This window comes from Corvus cornix, chromosome Z, assembly GCF_000738735.6.
Source record: "Corvus cornix cornix isolate S_Up_H32 chromosome Z, ASM73873v5, whole genome shotgun sequence".
NCBI lineage: Eukaryota > Metazoa > Chordata > Aves > Passeriformes > Corvidae > Corvus > Corvus cornix.
Window position 1 is genome coordinate 31,953,407 of NC_046357.1, and position 17,701 is coordinate 31,971,107.

The following is a 17,701-nucleotide window of genomic DNA, read 5'->3' on the forward strand; positions in this document are numbered from 1 at the left end:
TAAATGATGGGGTATTTGTTCTTTTGGGAAAAAAACCCAAACACCATAGTCCATGTAGGCCACTGTCTTCTAGCTCATCCTGGTTTGTGTCTTTTCAGCAAACAGCTATCAATGCTTTTCTTTTTCTTAAAGTATAAATAGTAGAAGCAAGGTCACCTTTTTATTAGCTTGGTCTCTAGAGGTTTTGAATGATCCTGACCTGATGAAAGACTCACTTAATTACTGTGTATATATATATGCATATATTTATATCTTCTGTTCATTGTGGAACAAAGAATTTCCTTGAAAGTATCTCTTGAGCTATTTTTTGTATCTTAGCAGAGGCAGTACATTTGAATAATTCAGTGACATCAGCAAGAGGTAGCTGCAGTTTGGCTATGGACACATTCATTTCAGATTAGCATTGAAATTGCAAGGAAAATAACCCACTTTGAAAAGTTTTATGTTGAGCTTACAGGAATATTCTATAAATGGTGGCCAATTTTCTTGAGGGGAAAAAAAATCCATTAAAAACTTTCCCGATTAAGTTCAAAGTAACACTGAAACAGTTTATTTTAAAAATTAATAATATTAATGCTGTTCATTGACAAGATAATGACTTTGAATATGTGATATAACAGATGCTATTATTTCAAGTATATGAAAAGCTACACTCTTGCATTGTGATATTGTGTGTGAAGTAGAAAAAACAAACCACTGAAAAAATGACATCTGTGGGCAACTTTTAGATACTTTGTTCCAGGCTATGTCTGAGTCAGATTCATAATGCTATGTAATGCAGCACTTGTTAATAATGATTTAGCATGAAGTCAGTGAAGTATGTGCTTATGTGTTTAGAAATTACTTTCACTTCTAAAGATAGAAGAAGGGGAAAAGAAAGAATTGGGTTGTTGTAAAAACAGAATTGGTAGTGACCAGGGTAGGCTGGTGAGTGATTTATTTTTGACGTAAAATTGCAGGATAATGCCTCAGACTATAACCTGTCAACACTTGCATCTAGTGAACTAGGTGCATTCCTTCTGCAAAGTCTTACTTTGCAGAAGACTCTAAAGATGAATGAATACATTTTTATCTTTCTGTGAGTTACTGGTTTTGAAGAGGGAAGAAAAAAACATAGATGGTCTTTGTGATTTAGAGGAACTTAAAATTCCATTGTGTTTGCAATTTTTCATTACAGTAGGAAGAATTCACATCCTCATGAAAAATTTAATTTCTCCAAGACATAAGTCTCTGAGGAATACTGCTGTCTATGTACTCAGTAGAGGCTTTACTGTTTTTAACATCCAAATTATTAAAAAGATTCCTGTTTCACTCAGCTGACCAGATCTCTTGGCAAAAATAATTTGCTGTGATTTTATGTGAGACTAAAGGTGTTAAAATGGATTTTTAATATAAAGCCATAATTAATTCATACTGGTTTGGTGGGGGGGGGGATGCGTAATAGAAAAGTAGAAAATAGGGACTCTGTTTTCTGTAGTATATGTATGTGAATGTGTACATACATATATGTGTATATATATGTGTATATATATGTATATATATGTATATATATTTGTAAAGAGGTGTTTGCATACATATATGTGAGTGTACGTAGATAGAGGTATGTGGAGACAGTGTTGCAGTGGCAGAGTGCTATGCAGTTCTGAAGGTATGTGGTAACAAATTGTACCTATGTTTTATGCTCTCTCACTTCTAGGGAATTCTTTATTGCCACTTGAAATGGTTAAAAAGCGAGTCTTATTTTAAACTAGATGAAATTTTAAAAAAATAAACCCAAACAAACCCAAACAGTATAGATGTTTTGCCCTCTGGTACTTCAGCTTGAACATGATTGTATTTTAAAGGTAGTCCGTGCAATCTCAATGTTTGGGAATGTGTTAATAAAATTAGAACATCTTACTGAACTGGATGCATACTGTTGTGTTCATTGTGGTAAACAGGGGAGCTGACAGCAGTAAAGACTCACGATCACTAGAAATAATATATTCCAGTAACATTGAACAACCTTGCAAGTCTTAATATTGAAAAAAATACAGAAGATGACTCATATGCAATATGTGGGAAGGAGCATATTTTTTTACAAGTGTGTGAAATCTAATTGTTTCCTCACAATCAGTCTGAAGACAAGAAAGTAACTATTCATCTCTTCTGACTTTAATCCTGTGACAGAAATAATTCCCGTCTTTCTCTCTTCTTCCCAATTTTTTAATTCCTCTGGGGAGAAATAGACTGAGACAATACAACTTTTAAAATATGGAAGTGTTTATATAAATTATTGTAGTCATAATTCATGAAATAATTTGTTCAACAAGAGAAGAGGTTTTAGATTGCAGCTTACTACTTTGCAACTGTCCACCAGCTGTGCCAGCTTTCTTTAACTTATTGAGTGTTTTTTTCCTTCTTTTTGTTTTTTTTACTGGATGTATTTCGAAGAAGGTACATTTTATCGGCAATATATGCAGAAATCAAATGCAATTATCAGTATACGATATTTTAATATTTTTTTTCTTTTTTTAACAGAAGGAAGGAGAAAAAAATCACAAAGTCCGACTAGCAGTTGGAAATGGAGTAAGAAATGATGTATGGAGGGAATTTTTAGACAGATTTGGTGCTGTTAAGATCTGTGAGTTCTATGGTGCTACCGAAGGAAACATTTGTTTCATGAACCACACAGGAAAAGTTGGATCCGTTGGACGCACCAATTTCTTTTATAAGGTGACTATTTACTTACATTCTACTTAGTTAGTGGTAGTGCTGAAAAATTGTGTTTCTTAGTTTGAGTACAGTCGTAAGTCCAAGAAAAATTTTCTAACTCGGTTATTGCAAGTTAGTTGACCCTCTGTAAAATCTTGGCACCTGACCCAGTTAAACTCTCAGCAGTAACACTTGAGATTTTGCATAGAGTTCACGAGAGTCAATAAGGCCTTGGCTCTCTTCGGACAGTTTTGAGTAATCTGACAGTTACCAAGTATAGTTTCAGGCCTCTACTACATTAGAGGACAAAAGAAAAAGTTGGATTCATACCTAAGTTCTTTGTGCCTGAGAACTCAGCATCAGAAATAAGCATACAAATGTCCTATTCTGATTTACTTTTCTACAAATTATAGTTAGAAATGTGTTTATAGAGTATATTTATATCGCATATTGCTATGTAAATATTTGGCATAAATGGGAAAGAATAATAATATACTATAATAATTATGTGCAGTATCATATAGAGAGATACAAATGTAATAGATATTTTATACCTAGGTGCAATTAAACATAATTAACTCAAACTACATCTAGTCTGTATCAGTATTCAGAAATGTCAAATATAAGACAATACATATATAAACTCTGTTGATTTATTGTGACAGAGAATACTTGGCAAGATTATTAATTTTAAAATGCTATACCCCTTTATCTAAAGTCTGCTATATGTGTTTGCTGTATTCTAAGTTACTAAAACTAGAAAAAAAACTCTTCTGTATTTCATCAGCTTTGAAAATGGCAGTCATATGTCTTGGGGAGGAGGATTACATATTATTTATATCACACATTATGACTTTCCTCCATCCTTCCGAGTAAATGAAGAATTTATTTCTGCTTGAAATTCCCAGATAGACTTTTTCTTTTCGATCCTATTAGTATGACCTTTTAAGTGATTTGAAAGTCCCTAAGTAACACGTCCCAAGCTTTAGCTAATAATATGAAAGATGTTCAGTAAGCCTTTTTGCAAGGAGACTACATATTTATCATTATGTTGTTGTTTATGCCAGTTTTTACTCTTGAAATAAATAATACATCACGCATTGCCTGGAATTTTAAATGGACTGATACCTATCTATTTACAAGTCCTGTTGACTTAAATGACGTTTGTGCTCCTTAGGAGAACTGATAGCAAAACGTCCTGACAAAACTTCTTTTTAGAGAGTGATGTAAAACCGTTGTTTGGAAATACACCAGAGGTATCTTCTGATGACATGTAAATAGGTTTCTAGGCAGCATATGTTCCAGGGTCCACAACTTCAATACTCCATCACCACATTACAATCACTACAGACTCTTTACACTTTGGGGCCAGAGGAATTCTTCACTTCTAATACAGGAACTCAGACTGCAGGGAAGAATCTGGAACCACACAGAAAACACCCCAGGAGCTAGTGTGTTGCTCAGAAACCACTGAGAGCTCAGGAATTTAAGCAGATGACTCCACTGATTCCCTGTCCTACATGTCTGAAGCTCTGTAGCAGGCATGGTGGCCATCCAGTGCTGATGGATATCTCCAGAAGGGTCCAGAACTGCTACAGGAAATCAGGAATCTGGAATTTAGGGAGTAGTAGGTGAACGAGGAACCGTAAACCTGATGTTAATTTTTGTTTCAGACTTTTCTAAGCCAGATGCCTTATTATCTTACAAGATTTTGCATGTGTTCCAAATCTGAGTAAGCTTGTCTTCAGTATTGCAGAACTTTTGGCAGAATTTTGACATAAGTCATTAACCTTTTGGAAATACCATATAAAGTCCACAGCAGATAAAGATTAAACTTGGAACTAGCTGTGTATTTATTTCATCATCTGTATTTTTAATCAAGTAGCATGGTGATTTTGCATGTGGCATTAAATATGTATTTTAAGGCCATAGGTAAGTTAATTTTTACTATTTCAGGCAATTGTTATGGAGGGTTTTTTAAATACATTTTGCGGCTTGCAGATTACTAAACAATGCCTTCTGAAGTGTAGCTGTTGTTCGTTTTACTTCAGTCTAAATGACATCCACGAGACAAGTAGTGATATGTAATGGAGAGCAGCATTATTTTTGATTTGCTGACCTGTGAATGATCTGAAGTTGGAAAGAATATCTGTCTCCTGCTGTAAAACAGACAAGGGCACAGACAAGGCCTAGCTACCCAGTTCCCAGCGTTTGTTGTTTCTTCAAAGACATGCTACAACAGCTTTTGAAGCATTCTCTTGACACACAGGACAACATTCTCTTTCACACACTTTCTAGGGATTTCCTAAACACTTATTTCTTAAACTGGGAATAGAAAGAAAGAGAACTGAGAAAGTGGGAGGAAGAGGCTTGTGTGCTCTTATATATGATACACTAAAGGAGAAGGAAGAAACTTGCTCTCTTCCTACAGCATAATTGCACAACTAGCAACAAAGTAAATGCAGTACAAAGCCCTATATGTACAGAGGGAATAATAGCAGAAAGGTTCAAAGTATAACATTTTTAGCAGGGAAAAAGGAAGATAAATAGGAGTGCATTCCTATTGTAGGTAGTGACAATGGTACAGTTTGTAAAGGTGAAATACAGATAAAAGATACAGCTCTTAAAGGCAAGCTGAGCTCCCAGAATGAGCCAAGTAACTTCTCTGCCAGTTACTGCTAAGGGCTGGGGACAAATGCTTGTGATAGATATTAAGGTTCTGTAGAACACATTTATTTTCATAAAAATATTGGAAGACATAAGCTAATAAGAAGAAATGGATGAATGTTACAGCTGTTGCCAGAAGTCACTGTATTTAAGATGTTAACTAAAAGCAGTGCTCATGTTTGCACTTGTTTCTTTTCACACTGTGTTCTTTATATGAGGGATTGGTTCACGTGATTGAAAGCCTCCCTGTGGAATATGAATAAATCTTTCAATAAAGATGTTTGCATAGAGTCAATGAACAGAGAAGTAGAAGCCTCCGAATAGCTTTTCAGCTGGTAAAACTTAAAATGTTTTACAAATAGATAGTGTATTGATTAACTCAGTAATATAATAAATTGCTGTTTAATCTTTGCATCTGACATACTATGTATCTAACAAATGCTAATAATCAATTTTGTTATATATGACATACATTATGTATGTATTTATATAAATGCGATATGGGAAAAATCTGGAAGACCCTCAGTTGTGTCTATCAAATATATATAAAAGTCTCTCACTCCTTAAATTCTGAGTGATGGCAGACAACAAAGAAGCTTGGGATTAGTGAGATCCAAGGAAGCTTATGAGAAGGGCTAAAAATAACACGTGGCATGTTCACCTGAAAAGCATTATGAAAAAAAAAAATCCAAACTTTATTTGTAAATGTAATTTTTCATTATTTTAAGCATAGATATTCAAACTATCACAGGAATCTAAGTCTCTTACTCAAAACTGTGTAGATAAAAATCAGCTTTGAGCTGAGAAACACTTAAATCTTACAACATATTTAAATAATTTCAGTATATAAAATGTCTTTCACACAGCCATTCAGAATTAGTATTATGCATTTCTTCATGCAGTAATAGAACTTGTGGCAGACGAGAAATCTTTTAGTTTAAAAGTAAACAAAGCTAGTTTTAAGCAAATTTTCAGATCCTGGAGAAATCTGTTCACAAGAAGAATACTGATTTGTAAATCCAAGCAATGGAAGCGCCTAAGTTCATTGGCCAGTGAAAATTAATGTTGTTTCTTCTCCTTTGACTAATTTTGAGCTAAAATAATGTACTACAATTGTATTCTAAGGTATTCTAAGGTATTTCTTACATGTCATGTAAGAAAACAATGTGATTCAGTTAATATCAAACGTAGCTTAAAAGATTTGTTTCTTGGTTTTGTTTACTTTGGCTAACAACACTGTGTGGAGGACTTATGCATCTGCTCTTTACAGCATAAATAAGCCATTACAAGTATATTTAAAAGCTGTCTCTAAGATACAATGATATTATGCTCCAAAATTTTTTTCTTATGTTTCAGTTTTCAAAGATGCTTGAAATTAAATCTAGTACATGTAATGTTTGGTTTAGAAGCTGATATTCTCCCAGAGAATTCAAAACCACTTCATCTCTAAAACAAGTAATAAAGAGCTTGTGATCTCTGCTTTCTGATAAAGGTTCTCTGAGCATTCTCTGCGAGTTGAAACTTTAGGAATGTCAAAACTATTTTCAAAACAATATTTAAATCCACGTATTTCCAATCAGTTGAAAAAAAGAAAAAAGGGTGAGGGAAGCTGTTACTAGACAACATCTAGGCAGCATAGTAAGAGACAATAATGTTGCATGTTTACTCATTATAAGTTTCAGCTAGCTAAATTATGATCTTTTTTTGCTACATTTATGTCGTGCTTCAGAGAGTAAAATGTAGATTAAAATGACGAATGTTGAATGCAGTACTCTATGAAAATAATATGATAAGGCTTCAACAGCTCAGGTCCTCGTCCCATTAAAATTTGAATAATGAGTTGAACCAAATGCTAGTCTGTGCCCACACTAAATACTTTGCTTTGGAGCTTTCATTTTCTAGTATTTAATACGAAAAACAAGCTGCTTAGAATCATAGAATGATTTAGCTTGAAAAAGACTTTTGCACAGGCACAGCTGTTGGCACAGTCTCTGTATAGTTTCACGATGCATATATAATACAAGATGTGGTATTTTCTTTTAATTATGTATTTTCATGACTACTATTTCAAAAACTTAATTGGAATACACCTCATTAATATTCTGAAGTTGTAGGCAAAAATATGTATGCAACATACTATAGTTATATATAATATAATAGTCTCAACAGTTTTTAGATTATCTCAGATACTGAATTACAGTTTCTGAGTATTTATAACAACTTAAAATTCTTCATTCTATCAGCGCTCAAGAGCTCTATCTTTTCAAAATACTACCCTGTATGATGCATTATTTTAAGCTATTCTAATCAGACACGAAAACACAATACATTTCATTTTATACCATTTCATTCTTATTATTTATATTTCTCATTGCATTTGGTCATATGAAACCTATTAAAGTAATAAATGTCAACGTAAAAAAAAAAGAAGGTGAAAAAGAGTAGCATTTAAATGTAGACAGCCAGAAAAAAAGACCCACTCCCATTCTGTTCCTCAAGAACAATCAATTATTTTCTAATTGAGGCAAACTTTTTGGCTCTCAAATTCTTGACTTTGGTAAATGGTTTAATCTGAGGTTAATAAAAATAATTACCCTTCACTTAATTAGAATAGTGTCCCATTCTTGCAACATTATTTTGCACGCTATGACCTTTTTCCTTTGATCAATTGTTAAAATATCTTTTTATTTCAGACTTAGGGTAGAAAAAAACACAGTGCTGAACATTGAAAGTACTCAATGAACCAGTTTTGTCCATATGAGACTTAAATAGTGGGATTCAAGTTGCTCTTTATTCAGACTTCTTTGAGAAAAAAATTATTTGATATATTTACAACAACATATCAAATTAGGATAACGATGCAACTCTTCATCCAAATTAGTGGCAGAAAAGGAAAGAGATTTGTGTTTTAACATCCTACTCTTTACTTCAGTCACTTTCATATAACCTTCCCTAAGTTACATTGCATTTCTTTGTTGTGAAGAGTGTAGGTGTATATTCATGTTTTATAAAATTGTTCCCCTATTGCCAAGATTTCTCAGAAGATAATTACATATCCTTGGTTTCACTAGTTGTTAAAGATTGCTGATGTATTTCTTTTTGAGAAAGCGACACAGAATCCCAGGCAATTCTAAATTGTCTCTTTAGAATAATAAAGAGACAATTTGGACTACCGCAAACACCATGGTCCAAATGGTATAAGGCATAAGGTATCTGTCAGTGTCTCGTAAAGGTCCAGTTTGGATTCATATCACAGCAGAAAAATGAAGTGAAATAAGAGTCAAATGCTGTATATTCAAGAAAGAAAAAAAAAAAAGTATTGCAGTTGCTAGTTTTGATAAGAGTATCTTGTCCTCTCCTTCAGTTTGCTTGGAACCATGGGAGTACATATCCTTCTGCTGGTGCTCACTCCTACCACCATACAGAGAAAGTGAGAGGGAAGAACTGAGGCTAGTTAAGGAAGAGTAAAGCCCAACAGGAAGCAGGTTTTCCTTTGTGAGGCCTTTTACTTCCCAGCTGTTTCCAGTGCCAGAAGACCCCAAGAACACTTCATACCAGCCACCACCATTAAATGTCACTTAAATACTAGAGATACGCTCTTACTATGCTGACTGACGTAGCTCTTCTGCTGATGATGTGGATCCTATAACTTACTTGTAAGAAAATTAACAAAACGACAGTTCTATGTCTTCATTTACAAAACTGTTTTGATGTTGCTTACCTCCAGAAAATGGCATAAATTTACATACAGAGTATTTTCAGTTTTAAATGAAACTGCATTCTTTCAGATCAGCAAGACTGGAGTACAGGTTTCCTCATGTATATTTACTGCCACCAGATGTCACTGTGTAGATGAATAACTGATGACTTCTTCCCTTTTTTAGCTTTTTTTCCCATTTGATTTAATCAAGTATGATTTCCAAAAAGATGAACCAATTAGAAATAAGCATGGTTGGTGTGAAAAAGTTAAGAAAGGTAAGTATGTATTTTAATAGGATATTACGGCATATTGATTTTAATAAAAATACTTCAGAGAGTTGTTTTAAGGAGCCTTGCTATTGTTACTGCAATTTACCAAATCTTTGCTCTGAAAAAAAGCAATATGATTTTTGATCTCAGATAAAACAGCATTAAACGCACCAGTGCTGATATCAGAAGCACTCAGGAGATCCTTGGATATATTCACAGAGCAGAGGAGTTATGTTCAAAAGTGATGCTATGGTATTATCTTTCAAAATATACCTAGTGACATCTGTGTTTTTAAAGGAGGCTAACATAAGGAAATGGTTGCCTAAGAGATCTACAGGAAGCACTGGTGGATTAGAGCAAATGCTTTTTGATGAGAGATTAAGTGTTTCTGACTACGTGATGTGATTCAGCTTAATAATTAAAAAAAAAACCACCAACAAAACAAAACAACAAAACCCCAAAATTGCTTCCTTATGGCTGTCCTCAAAATATTTATCATGATTACAGAATCATGATTACACAAATTTTTCAGAGTGTTTATCAGATACTGGAGCATATACTGAAGTGTGGGAAGGTAACAGCTGAAACTAAAGCTAGAAAAACTCGTATTGAAGGTCAGGCAGACAGCTTTAATAGGGAGCTGAAACACAATTTTCAAATGAGTTATGAGATTCTCTAACAGTTGGTAATCAAAGGTGGGCAATTTGAAGAAGGTATGTCCCCAAAAGCTGAAATTTTATAGGAATTTATCTCCAGGGATGCCACACTGACCTGTGAAGGGAACACATGCTCTAATTAGACACTTAGTCTAATTTTTTTCCAACTACACCACTCAGTCTAATAAAAAGTATTATCTCTGTCTATAATCTTTGTTTTTTCCATGCCTTATTTCTTCAGAGCATTATGGCTGCAATGATACTACCAGTGAACTAAATATTTCCACTTTAAACTTACCAGTTTATGAAAAAAAACGGCACAGCTGTTTTTTAAGGAGGCAGTCTCAAATTAAAAATTGTGACTACTTTTGGAAGCATTTTGATATATTTTCATATTTATAATTCTTGTCTCTGATACAAAGTAATGTAACTATTAAGCTTTATTGTTCAGAACTTGCTCCCAAAAAGGGTATTTCATACAATTGTTCCATGTTCTGCAAACTAACACCTTGATACTCTACATGCATAACAGGATAACCCTTTCCTCTATGCTCCCTACATTTTGAGGAAAAAAAATTGTATTAAAACTTCTATATTGTGCTCCAAAAAGTAAACTGATGATGCTGTATCACTTAAGAAGTCACAGAATCATAGAATATTCTGAGTTAGAAGGGACCCAGAAGGATTAAGTCAAACTCTTTAAGTGGATGGCCCTCACAGGGATTAAACCTACAAGCTCAGTGTTATTAACACCAGGCTCCAACCAACTGAGGTAATTTCAGTGTTCTCAGAACTTCTGAAAAGAGACTAAATAGGGACATAATGCCTGGGTTGAACACCTGCTTTTGATTAACAGTAGTTTTTCATTAGGAAGCTGATGAAGCTGAGACTCATTGGAAATTCAGTAACATGGGGGGAGTAAATTCAATATTAACTTGAATTGTGCACTTTCAGAGGATAATAAACTACTAATGAGCTTGCAATTGACGGATGACCATTCTGGTAGAAACCTGATGAGTCACCAGTAAGAAATGCAAGTGATTGTGAATTTGAGTGGACAATATTGTAAGTAATATTAATGTCAGGTACATAAATGGCCAATGATGTTCTAGGTTTATATTCTTTCAACTTCTCCATATAGGGGAGGCTGGTCTTCTGATTTCCAAAGTCAACGCGAAGAACCCCTTCTTTGGTTACGCTGGCAATAAAAGACACACAGAAAAGAAATTACTCTGTGAGGTATTTAAGAAGGGAGATCTTTATTTTAATACTGGAGATCTAATGGTTCAAGACCATGACAATTTTCTATATTTTTGGGACAGGATTGGAGATACCTTCAGGTATAATTATTGTTTCTTTTCACATTTCTTCATTAAAGATATACAGAATAGAATAATGTGGTTATATTTGTTTTTGACTGGAACTATTCAATTTATTGGTATTGTGATGTAGTTTATAATGATTCTGAAGTGGATGATAGGGGCTTAATTTTGTCACAAGTGTTCCTTAATTAATAATCCTGTGGATTTGAATGGCTCATTTTCAGAACGGTTTGTAGGAATTCCAGCTCTTTGAACACTCTTCAGTAAGCATGTAACTAGTGATGCATTTGCTGTGAGCAAGGAAGTAGGGTATTGGTGTTGAAAAAATGTATCAAATAGTAGAGCTTGGCCGCATTTGATGCATTTATATACATGTAAAAAGCTTGGAAACAATTGCATTGATCTTCAATGCCCCCTACAGTGTTCCAATACCCAGTAAGGTTTGAATTGCAACATTGTCTTCTGGTGATCCAATTCCAGGGTGACAAGTGTGAAAAAATTTGAGGTGGTGTTAGTCTGAAATGAATGGAGTTTCTACTAAAGTTAATGTTTTTTTAAGAGGAGGTGTCATGGGATAAAATTATTTTTTTCACACATTTTAGATGGAAAGGGGAGAATGTTGCCACTACAGAAGTTTCTGATGTCATTGTAATGTTGGACTTCATACAAGAAGCAAATGTTTATGGTGTGTCTGTGCCAGGTAAAAGCTTTAGTTACACGTTTTTCTTCTCCCAGGTTAGTTGTTAACCCTCATAACTCTTCTTATTTTGTGTTTCAAACATATGAATCATGTTTGATTGATTCATCTGTTTAATACCCAGCTAAAATGTAGATTTTGATGCAGATAATGAAAATACCACTCGATTGTGAATGAGCCAGTGAATCATGCATTTTTTATCTGCATGCAATGAGGAGTATTTTTGAAAATTTTCCATGCATAAATTTGTGATAGCTATATAACCTAAATTAAAATATAAAGGTTTATTAAATTCACATCTGTGGAAAATCTAGACACGTGTCAAATAAAATACAACTTCAAAAATTAACTGTAATGTAACTCTAAAGGAAAATGTGTGAATACATTATTCTGTCTTATTTCACTTAGCCTCATAAAATAACTGTAAACACCTAAGTTACAAAACCAAGAAGAAAGTGAAAAAGAATACAAAGAGGAAAATGAATCTGTAAGGAAAAAAATACATTAATTTCTTTTTAATAGGTTCTCTTTTTGTTATTTTTCATGAGATCATATGGGCTTGATTCTCATTCATGCTAAAACTTTTTTAAAAATATATGCTAGGTCTCTCTGTGATAAATATACATTTCTGTATGGGAGACTGTTTGATGCTGTTCTTTGCGTTGGTGGCTAAAACAGTGTTGATAACTTACAGTGCTTGGCTACCACTCACTGGAGCTTGCACAGTACCAAGGCTTTCTCAGTGCATGAGAATGCTGGGGACAGCAAGAACTTGGGAGCAGATGTAGATGGTACAATGGTCTGAAACCGCCTAAAGATATTCCATATCATATGATGCCATGCTTAGTTATTAAAGCTGGAGGAAATGAAGAGGATGAGAGGTTTGTGATTGTGGCATTTGTCGTCCCAAAAAACCACTACATTCTCTGCTTGAGGCCCTGCCATGGAGGAGGTAGCTGGACATCTACCTGATGATGGGAAATATTGAACGATACCCTGGTTTTACTTTGCTTGTGCATGTATCTCTTCCTTTCCCTATTAAACTGCCATTACCTTAACCCTTGAGCCTTCCTTTCCTTCACTTCCCTTTCTGTCCCATGGAAGAAGGGATGGAACATGAAGCTGACTGGATGTTTGATTGTTGGCAAGGATAAACCCACCACAAAATGATAAAGGAGTTTAAAATGAGAAAAGGTGTCACTTACCTGTATTTTAAAGCCATACAATAAGAAAGATCATAGAAAGAAGACTGTCTGAAAATCAGACTCATAAGTATGAGAGACACTCATTTCCTATACAACACTTACCTGTTTACCTACTCAGTTTATCTGACTGTCTTGATAATTGCACTTAAACAAATCAAGTTCCTTACAGATTTTGTAGCATTACCAAAAATTAAACCACAACAAAGATAAGGTTGGCAGAACATATCTGGTGTTACTACTAGCTGATGGTTAAAGTGTGCAGTTACTTTTGATAGCTGAAGTTCATTGCTTTTACATTTTACCCATTTTGTTCTTTCCCAAAGATGCACAGTGCTCTCCTTTTCCAGACAAAACAGTATGAACTTTTAATCTCTCTCTCTGATAATTCAGATCCACAGTTTTGAGAAAAGATACTGGCAGGAGAAAGAGACTAAAACAGAAATGAAGACATAATTGGCTAGTCCAGGAAAGAGGCTCATCACTCTTGTTTTTGAGAGAGGAATGTTGTTGATGTTAATCCACATTTATCGATTATATCAAGCATGGAACTCCATTTACTCTTACCCACCACATTCATTTACAGCATCATTGCTTAACTGATCACTTGAATGATCTCCAAGTACATGTAATACCACATAAAATAAGAATGAGATCTTGCAGCTTCACTGAAACTCAAAATATGATACATGACTTGGTTTGTTAATGCACTACAGTACTTTTTTATATGGTGTATCACTACAGTGTCAACTTTATTGACGTTACAAAATTCTCATCTCTCTTCCTTTTGCACAGGTCATGAGGGAAAAGCAGGAATGGCTTCTCTTATTTTAAAGCACAATGCATCATTAGATTTGGAGCAGATGTATAAGCAAGTAGTGACCTATCTACCAAGTTATGCTTGTCCCCTTTTCTTAAGGGTCCAGGTAAGCTGCATTATTGCACTGTGTATACAAACATCTATATCATTTAAACACGGAGATGGCTAAGTGAATAACAAAAAGCTCTCTTTCACGTATCACTAGATTAATTTTAAACCTAGTCCTATTTGCTGTCTTCATTAATGGAGTCCTGGAAAAGGGATTACACAAAAAGTCAATGAATTTGCAGATTATGTTTAAATGGGAGAAATTGTACAAATGAGCAAGGACAGAGATCATACAGAAGGATTTGGGCAGATCAGAACATGAGCATGGTGAAAGAAAAAGATTCAGATTTAAAATATGAACAATTGCATCTGAAGAAAAGAATCTAAAATCCATTTTATTCAGTGAAAATGAGAGAGAAATAGAGCTAAAGCAGGAGACAGTGACTGTGCACAATAAAATGAATGTTATTTTCTGTGTAACAACGACAAATGTTAAAGCAATTGAAAGTATACTAGATAAATTGAAAAGGTGAATAAAAAATGTATGTTATTGTTGTCACCACGGTAATCAACAAAGTCATCCTTATTTGTGCACTGCTTTGCTCTAGTAACTGTCCAGTTAGTGGGGAAAAATAGTCCCTGCCCCAAAGAGTGTAAAAATGTAAATACAATACAGTGGACTACATAGGGCTAGGAAAAAATGTAACAGTATCAAAAGCATACAATATTGATAATCATGATAAATGAAGTCTGATGAGCATTTTCTGGTGTTTTGCAAACATCATGATAAAGACAAACAGAAAAATGTTTTTGAATATGTTTATGAAGGAGTCCCCTATGTTTGGGGAGCAGATAAAAAAATAGTCATTGTTTAAAGAGTGAAGGTAAGTTATGGAAGTTGTTGTCCTAGGCCACCTAGAGACTGAATACTGGTTCAGAATAAAGAGGGGAAACAAAAAATCTGTGAAAGACCTTGAAAGTGAAATATGCGTATATGTATATATCAATCTATCTCATAAGTCCAGGAAGATATCTTTTGCAGCAACATTCAGATATGAGCAAGCAAGATTAGACTTGAGAATGTTGCAGTAGTCAGTTTGTGAAATTATGAGAATCTAGTCTAGATTTATTCCTGTACAGCTGTACAAAAAAGCCTTTATACTGGACAGAAGGAATCTGAATCTTGGTTGTTGCATTGATATCAAGTATTTGGAATTTAAATTAAAATTTAAATGCCTTCATTACAGATTAATTACTGTTGGTACAGCTGTCATTAACCAAGAAAGAAGGTAGTGGGTAGAACTTTTGAGGGAAAAATACTGAAAATATATTAAGCTTGATCTGACATATAATCATATTTAGAAGATGTCAGAACATTTCTTAGACCAACCAGAACACAGGTAGATAAAATCAGTAGGTATGCCTGGGGTAGATAAAATGGCTCTTTGACTTTTTTTTTTTTAATATAATACTTAATTTTTTGTATTCAGAGATGGTTTCATATATATAAAGATATAAAGACAGAAGAGAAGGTGATTGAGAGAGGTCATAAAGTTGGGCTGAGTATAGGTAGTCAGAATAGAGAAGACAGTCTCACTAGAGATGCCTCCCACTACTTTTTCGAGGGATACCATAGCACTGAAGCGGTCTGAAAACAAAATGAATGGTCAGATCCATCTTTCTTTGGACCTGGCTGAATATCAGTATGGCTGATTTAGTACGTGATTCTTTCAACCCCTTTTTTAAGGTGACAGTAGTCATAGATATAGTGCACTTCTTGAGTTTTATCATTAAGGAGTTCTTGGTAGTAAGAGGTAGTAAGAAGCTTTATGGTGTGTAGTTTCCTTTTATAATGTGCACAGTGAAGAAGATCGATTGTCTTGGGCATGCTGGGGCTACACCACGTGTGACACTAAAGAGACACTGCACAGGGATGCAGAAAGAAATGGGCTCTAGCTTTTGTCATCCACATGTCTGGTGTGGGTCTGTAGCAGCACACAAGCTCCAGTTTTCCAGTGCAATGAGAATAAACTTACTTAAAGCAAGTAAGACTTTGAAAAATAAATGTGAATGTGAGCAAAAGAAAAGTAGCTTCTTTTTCAATAATCTATCTTTCTCTCTGCTATAGGAAAAAATGGAAATGACGGGAACATTCAAACAACAAAAATTTCAACTTGTAGATGAAGGTTTTAATCCATCTACAATTACTGATCCTCTTTATTTCTTAGACAATTCTAAGAAAGCATATGTCTTGTTAACCAAAGAATTACATGAGATGATCTTGTCTGGGAAAATGAAGCTTTAATGAATTGACCAACTAATAGGCTATTAAGGGACAGTCGACAAGCTATTGTATGAGAAAACAATAAAATTCATCACCAGTATTTATACATCATTATCCAGAATAATGTTTTTTGTATTTGATATTTACATTCAGATATGTCTTATATCTTTACTTACTTGATCATTATTTTTCGGTAATCATTTTTTACCTCTTGAGACAAATTTCTAAGCAAATAACCTGTAAAACATAACTGAAATATATTTTATATTAACTTTGGAATATAAATGCTGAATCTGATACTTTTTCTTAGTACTAAATGAACACAAATGATACATGGTATGATATATGGTAAAAAAAGGATCAACAGATGAACATATTGTGTCGTATGTTGTGTTTACAGGGAGAAAATATGCCAGTAAGATTTTTTTTTTCTGTAGTTTACATACTTCTGAATATGTATTGTAAGAAGTAAAGGCTTGACAGTGGTTGGAACTAAAAAACTTTTCTGCAGAGGACTTTTCTGATGGGACATAAAAGAAAATGAAGCAGACAAAAGTGTTCCAAACAAATCCAAATACTAACATCACTGCTGAGCTTTTTTTCTGTCATAATCTGTGCTATTTCATTTGTTAAACTGGCTGTTTGGACTGTCAGATTCTGAAGACAAAGCAAACCTTCGTGAAATGTTTAGCAGCAGATCAACAACAGACAGAGAAAATCTGCACACTTAATGGGGAAAATCATTTATATAGCATAAAAAGAATTATTGCAGCACTTTGTTATGCATATTGATTAACAAAAAGCTGCCATACTCTTAGTAATGATTACTAGATATCATTATTTTATGAGAATAGAATATAGTTGAATTTTTAAACCACTAAATTTTATGTTCTAATAATTGCTTTTTCTAAGTTTTAAAATAAAGTATAAGATTATTTAAACCAAATACCATCCTGTCTCTGTTTGATTTAAGTCTGATTGCACAGTCTGTTTTCCAGCCTCTTTTGATACTTTATGTGCCCAGTGCTGTCTTCTAATGCATCGTGATGCCTGCTTTGATCAGCCAGAAGGAGTATCAGAGAATACTGAAAGGGTGACTCTTTCCAGCACTGGGCATCCCAAGTCTCTCTCTTCCATCGTAACAGTGGTGTGAAACTAGGTTCTCATGAATGAGTAGGATGTAGCACACTTTAAAAATAATTTTCTTGTGTCTTTCTACTTTTTTCATCTAGCAAGACATTAGAAGCTGTGTCAATTATTGAATCTTTGATTATCACTTTAACTGATTTTCTTAAAAAGCCAACCAAGGATGCAGTGAAAAATACATGAGAATCATAGCTTA

General features: G+C 34.1%; 1 protein-coding gene across 2 annotated transcripts in view; it reads left to right on the top strand.

Annotated features, from left to right (window-relative positions):
- The window catches only part of SLC27A6 (solute carrier family 27 member 6), a 37,264-nt gene extending 19,959 nt beyond the window's left edge, over positions 1-17,305 (top strand). For both annotated transcript variants that reach the window (XM_010399993.3, XM_010399991.3), the window contains 6 exons: positions 2,521-2,715; positions 9,246-9,336; positions 11,128-11,326; positions 11,911-12,008; positions 14,003-14,133; positions 16,204-17,305. In XM_010399993.3, the coding sequence (XP_010398295.1) occupies positions 2,521-2,715; positions 9,246-9,336; positions 11,128-11,326; positions 11,911-12,008; positions 14,003-14,133; positions 16,204-16,380 (891 nt within the window). In that variant the 3' untranslated portion in view covers positions 16,381-17,305. The remainder of the gene's footprint in view (positions 1-2,520; positions 2,716-9,245; positions 9,337-11,127; positions 11,327-11,910; positions 12,009-14,002; positions 14,134-16,203) is intronic.
- The last annotated feature ends 396 nt before the right edge of the window (positions 17,306-17,701 follow it).